General features: G+C 52.7%; 1 protein-coding gene across 1 annotated transcript; it reads right to left on the bottom strand.

The window, feature by feature from the left end:
* Positions 1-209: 209 nt before the first annotated feature.
* Positions 210-1,404, bottom strand: LOC127020162 (transcription cofactor HES-6-like). The gene is made up of 4 exons (XM_050902628.1): positions 1,324-1,404; positions 1,152-1,238; positions 994-1,075; positions 210-912 (listed from the first exon to the last, which is right to left on the bottom strand). Exons 1-4 carry the CDS (start codon positions 1,402-1,404, stop codon positions 470-472), a joined length of 693 nt encoding a protein of 230 aa, XP_050758585.1. The 3' UTR covers positions 210-469.
* Between the last annotated feature and the right edge of the window lie 7,287 nt (positions 1,405-8,691).

The raw sequence follows: 8,691 nt of genomic DNA, 5'->3' as shown, positions 1-8,691 counted from the left end.
GAGCTTCTCATGGAGTTAACCATCACGATTTAAAATGCACAAGGGCTTTTTCTTAAAAGAAAAAGGTAGTGATATTTGGGCCACTTATAAAGGCCAAGAGAAAGAGACAGGGTTATAAAATAACTGCTGTGTATCCACCAAAGAGCTTTGCTACTAAACCCCAACTCCCTCCTCCTCCTCCTCCTCCCCCCCCCATCCCCTCCCCAACCTCTCATAAAAACAATCCCTAAAGTTACAAAATGCCACACACGCACACACATACACACGGATGAAATGTTAATGCGCTTAGCTATTAGCCTGTCAGGGCGTGACAGCGTAAGAGTGCCATTGATGCAGTCCTGAAACGCAGCGATGCCAGCTGCACGCGAGCTGGCAGTCCCCCATGCTGCTCAGAAGGCTGCAGGGGAGCACGGGGCCCGGCTGCTCTCCCCGCTAGGTAGGTCTGCGTTGACTCCTGCATGCTCCTCCGTTACCAGGGTCTCCACATCGATTTGGGTAAGCTAGGCGAAGGCAGGCCGCACGTCCGGGAAGTGTCCAGTCCATCGGTGGCGGTCTGGCCCGGCTCAGCCTCCGCCTCGTCCGAGTCGGAGCAGGTCTCTTCGCTGGGGGAGGGTGAGGGTGCCGAGGCAGGGAGAGCCAGGCCCAGGGCACCCAGGGAGGCCTCGGCCGCCGGGGCCAGCGCCTCGCCGCCAGGCCAGGGGCCGAGGGCGGGATCTGCCAAAATGTCCGCGATCAAGTCTGGGAAGCCGCCCTCGTTGAGGGGCATGGACTCTAGCAGGTGGTTGAGCAGCTCGGCGGCTGTGGTGGCGTCGATGCCGGGGCAGCTGGAGACGAAGGTGTGCACCTCGTGCATGCACTGGATGTAGCCGGCGGCGAAGCGCTCGCTGGCCTCGCGGTGCAGCCGCCCGCCCTCTGCGCCGCGGGAGACAGAGAGGGGAGCGGGGTGAGGCGCGGGCCAGGCCGGCCCCCCGCCGCCGCCCCGCCGGCACTCACCGAGGGAGCGGCGCTCCAGCACGGCCTGCACCCGCCGCACCGTCAGTTCCAGCACCTCCGCGTTCTCCAGCTTCGCCTGAAACTGACCCGGGGCGCCGCGGCCGTCAGCACGACCCCGGGCCCCGCCGCCCGGCCCGGCCCCCGCCCCGCCGCCTCACCTCGCTGTCGGCCAGCAGCAGCCGCAGCTCCTGCAGGCTCTCGTTGATCCGCGCCCGGCGCTTCTTCTCCACCAGCGGCTTCCTCGTCTGCGGGGACAACAGCGACAACAGCGCCGTCAGCCCCGCCGCCCGCCCGGCCCCGCCCGCCCGCCGCGGCGCCCCTGTCGCTCACCTTCCTGTCGGCCCTGGCCTCCGCGCAGTCCTCGTCCCCCCGCGGCGGGCGGCCCTTGCCGGGCCGGAAGCAGGGCGCCATGGCGCGGCGCGGCCCGCCCGACCCGCGCAGCTCCGCTCGGCCCCGCTGCCCTCCGGCGGCTCCGCTGCGCTCCCCGCCCCGCGCCGCCCTACTTATACCCTCCGATTTGCATGTCAATGAGCCCATTGGCCGCGCCGCGCGGGCAGCCGCCGGAGCGTTGGCCGAACGGGCCAATAGAAGGCGGGCGCTTTGTCTGCGCCGGGGCGGGGCGGGGAGGGGGTGCGCGCCGCCGAGCCTGTGGTTGCCGTCGGCCGCCGCGCTGCGCGCCGGCCCAGCCGGCATTGTTGGCGCGGCCCGGCCCGGCCCGGGCACGGCTCCGCCGCCTGGGCCGGGCCGAGCGTCCCTTCGCTCCCCGGGGCTTGTCACGGCCCGGGCAGCAGCAGCCTGGAGGCTGGCAGGGCCCGGGGTGCTGGGGAGGGGACGTACCCCCTGCCTGCAGCGTGGCAGCTCCCGCTGCGGCCTCGAAGCACTGGGTCATGTCAGTCGCTTTCCGTAGTACCCCCGAAGCCCCAACCCTGCACCATTTACGGGTTCAAAGCCTTGGAAAACCTGTGCGGGGGTTTGGAGCGTGCTGCCGCTCGTCGGCCGGAGTGCGTGCTCGGGGCTGTCGGTGCCCCTCGCTGCCGGCCGCATCTGCGGTTACGGCTGCAGGCAGGGACAGCCGGGCGTCAGCAGCGACCTGGGCGCGAAGGAGGCCAATTTGAGCCCCGAGCAGGAAAGCAGCGGGGACTGAGCGTGCACAGCTGACGATGGGTCGGGTCTTTTTGTCCTGTCCCCATCCAACTGGATGGGGAGGCTTTTAAAGTCAGGCCCTCTCGCGACCGGCCGGGGTTTGGGTGCCTGCCCGGGACGACGCGCTCGTTTCAGGCTGTGTAGCAGTGCCTCGTAACGCACCCCGGCTGTTCTCCGGCGGTTGGCCGAGGCGAGGCCGTGCAGCCCTTGCCCAGCCCGGGGGGGCTGCTCACCTGCCCGGTGGCCGTGGGGAGCTGGGCCCTGGCTGCTCAGTGCCGTCCCTGGGCGCGTCGCAGCCCTCCGCCTCCCTTGGCTGAAAGAGCCGGGCAGGCCAGCTTTGTGCGGGTAACTTGATGCTGATGACAGTTGGCAGCTGCAGTTCCCCCAGCAGACTGAGGCAAATAAAAGCATTAGGGCTCGTCCCCGAGGAGAGCGACAGGTGTTCGCTCCCGCTCCTTTGTTTCCCTCCTTTTATTCTCCTCGCTAATGCATGTCATATTTTTACTGCCCGAGGAAATGGGAGACGCGTCCCCCGCTTGAATTGGCATTGCCGGCGCAGAGCCGCACGCTTGCCTCCCTGTACGTGTCCGGCATAGCTCCCTTGCTGCTCTGGCATACTGGTTTATTTCACCATTCACAAGCCCAGGGAAAACCCTCTGGTTTTGGTGGTGCTGAGGTTTTCCTTGCTGAGAGGTCCGGCGTGAGCTGGCGTGCCCACAGCTGCGCAGAGAGCCCGGGGACCCCTGGCTCTATTACTTTTTATTGATCCACATCTGTAGATTGGTGTTTGACTCGTCCCACGTGGTCCAGTGGGTAATGGCACGTGCTCTGAGAAAGGCCAGGGTAGCTCTTAGTCCCACTATTACTTAACGCCGCTGTTCGTCTTCAAAGCACCGTATAAACATCCGTGCCTGTAACATGCTAATCCACGTCTGATAAAAGAGCAAACCGGGATAGAGATGTTGAGCACCGTCTTCTCGTGCAGAGGAGCGCATCAGAGATAAAGCCAGCACACAGGATATCTTGGCTGGAGACCTAAGCTCAGACCACTCTGCTTTTTGTACCGCAATGGACAGGAGATTTTATTTTCAGAAAGGTGCTTCCATTAATGTTTCTTCCTTTTATTTTAAAGCAACGATGCTTGGATTTTGGCAGAGTTTGCTTTGTAGGTGACACGTTTACTTGCACCAGGCAGGAGCAGAGTGGGATGTACCTGGGGCTGGATGACTAAATCTGTCCTTCTGCTTCTGATGCACCCAACGCTCCGTGTAACGCAATGTGGAAACTGGCTCATCCTTTTAATTGACACCATTAACACAGACTAAGCAGAAATGTTTAGGCCAGGCTAGGTACATAAGATTTTTGTCTTTAAGCAAGTAGAGACACCTGTGGCTGCGTTTTGTGTATAGTTTATTCATAGATAGCCTAAATGGGGAAAAAAGACAATTGTATGGGTGCAAACTACAGTGAAGTAATGGGTGTCATGATTCTGAAGGAGCCATATTTGTTCTTAACCAAAACTAGGCAAGTAAGGTCAGCAGACATGTATAAAAACACATGAATACACACACACACACACGTTTATAAAATGTGCAGTAACACACTGAATGTATGTAATCCCATGGTAAAAGATGAACTCCAAGAGTTTGTGAGCTTGTTTTCAGAGAAAGCTTAGCTTTTCCTAGCATATGTAATCAGAGACACTCAAACAGTGGGTTTTACACTGCTGTAAATTCTGCTGATTTACACAAGAAACATTGCACTGCTGTGGCTGCAGATGCAGTCCCCAAATCTGTCAGGCCTCTTTACTGCAACTGTTTGTATCAGTTGTGTTTCAGAGCTAACTTAGGTTAGAGATGCTGCAGTGTTAATCTAGGAAAATGTGAAGTGAAGGAGCTCCTGAATTCACCTCAGTCGTGGTTCAGATGTGTCAGGACTTGGGTGATGAAACGCTGGTGGCTGCTGAACAGCAATGATTTCTCACAAGCCTCAGATCTGCATGTTTTTGAGCAGTGAGGAGCCACAGGCACAGGATGAGGACTTCTGGATGCACGAGGACACTCCAGGAGCGGGCTAGTAAATCTTGGCCAAGAATGGCCAGAGAGAGTTGGCCATGGCTTTAACACTCTGTTTCTGTTCTGACTTGATGGGTGCTGATGGCAAGGTATTTTACACATTGCTAGCTCTTGCTCTGCAGCATGTCTTTTTGTATTTTCTTTGAAAAGCTGCAGGTCAAATGAGTTGACAAATGCTGGAGACGTTTGTGCTGGGCATTAAAAATGTATGTGCCATAAATATCAGGGCATTACTAGAGCTGCCATTCTGGAGGAGGAAGTCACTGCAGGCTATATCTGCTCTAGCCCGCAGAGATAATGTGACATTTTTGTGCCACTTTAAACAAGTTCCGTCACATCAGGCGAAGCGATTCATGATAACCTCATGCATTTTAATGGAAATGTCAACTACAGTCTAGTAAAAGAAAGTGTTCCTTAGATACCTTGTCTAATACCTCAGTGCTTGCCCATGCATGGTGGTTCCTGAAGGAGATTTCGGTAAACCCGTCAACTTACCCATATCATTCTTTCCAGGTTAAACCCATCCTGCTGCCTGCTGATGGGGAGGTGTACAGGCACTGCTTTCTCCTCAGTGGAGGGCAGGAGTTTAACCGTTGCTAGAGCAGGGAGCTCTGTCCTGCCAGAGGCTGGTGCTCCCACACATGATATAAATTACAGTTTACCTGAGGAGCGGCATAGTTTTAGCAGAGATAATGGGATCAGTGCCTTGTTGCATGTGTTTTTCTGCAAGTCCATGCGTAGAGCAGTATAATGCAGCATATAATAACAGGTTTTAATTCTTTGTAGATTGTGTATGATCACTAACGCAGCTGTGGTGACAGTGGCAAAGGCAACTGTGGGAGACAATGCTGCAGCCTCAGCTACTTTCCATGTGTTTTGGAGGCCCACGTGGCAAATCCTCATGAGATGGGGGAGTCTGCCACGTAATGCCTCACACACTTCTCTTTGAGCTATATCAGGTGCATTTGAAACGTCTCCGGCTCCCAGAAGAACATCCACAGAGACATAACGCAACTCTGAAAAGTTTTAAGGGCTCTACAGGCAAGTGTGCTGCCATGCATGTTCTTGGGCTCGAGTCAGTAGGTCGCCCAGGCTCTCCGTGGATAACATAATCAGAGCACGGGATAAAGACATGATGAGCATGGACAAGGTCCATTGGAAATGCTTGAGTAGTTTCTTTCATAAATGGTATAACATCTGTTGTCGTCGGAGGCACAAGTTTCTGTCAAAGAGACACGTCATCCTTATAAATATTAATGGTTCATATAAATGGCGGTGGGTGTGAACTGTGGTGGATGTTAGGTTAATGGGTGAATTGCTCCTTAGGCATCAGTGTGCTGTCATCATACTTATTTCTACACTAACAAACACAAACTGTTTAGGTGGCAGAGCAAGCAAAGAGCTATCTTCCCCCTCCTCCTCTCCCTGGGGTCCCTTCACAAATGACATGTGTACTGTAATTAGTCTCCTGCCTTGTCTCTGATGAAAATTAGTCGCGCTTGCAGAACCGAGGTGGAGGGGAGCATGCCTGGAGCTGGAATAGCTGAGGGCTGTAGGTGAAAATGAAGTGAATGAGGAAGGCTGTTTGGAGAAGTTTGCAGCATTCCCCATCAGCTTGATCCTAGTTGCCTTTAGTGCTATCAGTTTCTCTGCTGTTAAAAGCAGATGTTTAAGAGAAAAATCGGGTTGAATATCACCACTGAGCTGCTCTTGGACTTCAATCTGTTTGTTACTGCAAATTGTGTTTGCTGCCTTGAGCGCTGAGTTTCTGTTGCCCCTTTCAAAAACCATAAGGCTTTTCCTATCCTTTTTTATTTATCAGCAGACTTGGCAGCAGTGCCCATGTTCATCCGCCGGGGCACAGAAGAACAGTTCATGCCAGCCACAACGCTAATGAGTGGCACTCAAAAGGGTCTTATGTCCGTTCACAGGAGAGCCCCAAGACTGCGTTTGCTGCCTGTGAAGGCTCAGGTTCCCTCTTGACTGAGGTGGGCCCTGCTTTCCGTCATTTCAAAGGTACTTGTGGTGATATTCAAATGCAACAAATGGTGGGGGGCTGTGCTGAGCAGGTAGTGAGGACAGCGGAGCCTCTCCCTGCGGGTGGGTGACGGATGAGTGTTGTGCACTGGGGGGCTCCCCTCAGCAAAACCCTGTGGGCCACTTTTATTACCTTGTCCTTCTTTCCCCTCAACCTATTGGGCTCCAGTAGAGATATGTCTAAACTCATATATCATTGCAAACTGTTTTAACTCGTACCATTTAGCCTGTGGTCTGTTGTGAGTGACGGTGGCAGGGTCCCGTGTCTTGTGAGGTTAGAGAGACCGTCACTTGGTCGCATTGTGTTTGTAGAAGTTATTTCAGGGAGGTGAGAGTAACTATCTGAAGCAAGTACAGAGTTTTTTTCAGTTGGATTTAAAAAAAGTAATCTGCCTGTGGTGCTTCAGGGAGCAGTTTCATGGTGTTTCCAGGGAAGCCTCTTGTGTTTAATATCACTAATATTTTTGGTATTTGGAAGTTATCCTAATTATGGAGCTGACTTCATCATAGGCTTTATCCTATCTTTGTAGCAGTGATGTGTATATCACTGGTCCTCCTCTGCAAGTTATTTTTATTAGTTCCTAAATGACTTACAGGCATCCTTGTTAAAGTACATTTTCTTCAGAGAAGGTGCTGAATCCCTTAAACACAATCCTGACTAAGGCTGAAAGCTTTTTTAAGTGTGTGCCCTTCAGAGCATATTTCTTCTGACATGCGGTGCGTGGCCAGGGTAACTCCTAGTCTGTACCTCTGGCAATGACACTCCAAGTTTGTTGACAGGACACAGGTTTTATTTTTATCAGATTAACATGTACGTAATCAGGCTCTGAACTTTGCTCCCGTGTGTTTTGTGAAATGCACTAGAAAATGCCTGCTTTCATAGTCTCTCACGGGTTTGCATTCACATTGCAAATCATGTATCTGTAGGTGGGGGAAAAAACTCTGTGCTCTCAGGGAGACGTTTGAGAGATCCTTTTTAGCAATGACAGAATGTATTTTATGGTCAGTTTTGATAAACACTGGTCTTTTCTAAATCAAAATGAGAAATATTTTACAGGCAGAGACCAATCACCTTTACTTGAGAGTCCTGGCACCCATTCTTGGTGTTTTGTATAAATACTGGGTTTGACCCTATTGCAAGAGATACCTCAAATTGCACAGATGTGTTTCCTGGAGGTATCCATGGACAACCTGGGGCATGACCACAGTAACAGATATTTGTGGATCTTGTCTTAACCGTGCCATGCTCGCACTCTGGGCTGGTTGTTTCTCCAAGGAGGTGACACTTTATAGCCCAGACTCCTTTTAATGGTACAGAAAAGGGCCCTTCTGAGGACTTGGTCTATTGTGTACTATGGAAGAGCCTGTCTTTTAACTACTCTAAGTCTAGAGTGGATTTTAGCCTTGCTGTCCTGCACTGCCCATTTACTTGGCGTACTGCTCAGCTGATTTATGTTGGTGGTTGAGTCCCTTAATCTGCTGCAGAAGCTTCTTAGGTCCAACTTGGTGAGGAGCCATCAGTTAGAGTGATGCTGGAAGGCATTGAGAGGAGGTTGTGTGAAGGAAGCTTAGCAAGCAGATTTGAAAGAGGTGACGAGTGCTGTCATTCCTTCCTCTCCGTATGTGTTTGCCCTTCTTTCTGGAGCAGCTTAGCACAGTTTAAGAGGAGCATAATGTTTTTGAATACTTGGACTGAGAAATAGCTCTAGAACTTCAGCACAGAGAAATGTAACCTCTACGAGGTGCTTCTTCACAGCTTTTTGATACAGGCAATACACAGTTGAACCCAGTCAGCTACAGAGCACGGGGCTGCTGCTGGCTGGAAACCCGCTGCCTCCAGTTCAACTGGGAGACCAATGTGGAGCTGGCAAGTCAGTCCCAGTAAATGTTGTTTGGGCTACTTGTGGGTGTCAGAAATGGGGTGGAAACAAAACCGTTCAAAGACATTGCAAACTATGGGTAGGCATATTCTCTCTGGATGGGGCCAGTGGATGTTACCTGCCTGGCTCTCCTGTTCCCAAAGGCTTGGTGGGTTCCCAAGGCTCATGAATGTGATGCAGGATTACAGCTTGCAGAGGAGAACATAATTCCTCTGCTTGGATAGTAATTTTTCTTCCTGTCTTTTTTTAGTGGGACATAGGTGTTTGCAGGAGAATGCAAAATGTCTTCCTGCTGTTTTCCATGTGCTGACTTTTGATCATGTGGGGCTGCTCAGTACTTCCACTCACCTCTCAGCAGTCATGGGGTGGTGATGGAAGGGACCTTCAGAGGGCTGAAGTGAAGGTGCTGTGCCTCCAAAATCTGTAAGAAACAATTGCCATTCCGATGATTATGCCTGTGTCAATAGGCACAGAGCATTGTAGCCAGCTCACGTGACTAGACACAAAAAAGCTCAGGAAGGAGCAATGGAATCACGGGAAGCCAGGAACATCATGCAGGCTCT

The sequence above is a fragment of the Gymnogyps californianus genome, chromosome 10 (assembly GCF_018139145.2).
Source record: "Gymnogyps californianus isolate 813 chromosome 10, ASM1813914v2, whole genome shotgun sequence".
In the NCBI taxonomy this organism is placed as follows: Eukaryota; Metazoa; Chordata; class Aves; order Accipitriformes; family Cathartidae; genus Gymnogyps; species Gymnogyps californianus.
This window is presented reverse-complemented; position numbering and strand designations above follow the sequence as displayed.

Coding starts and splice junctions, on each gene's coding strand:
- LOC127020162 (XM_050902628.1), bottom strand. CDS start 1,404: ATGGCGCCCTGCTTCCGGCCCGGCAAGGGCCGCCCGCCGCGGGGGGAC. Junction 1,076..1,151: donor TGCTGCTGGCCGACAGCGAG/GTGAGGCGGCGG, acceptor GCCCCGGGTCAG/TTTCAGGCGAAGCTGGAGAA. Junction 913..993: donor GCTGGAGCGCCGCTCCCTCG/GTGAGTGCCGGC, acceptor CCCGCGGCGCAG/AGGGCGGGCGGCTGCACCGC.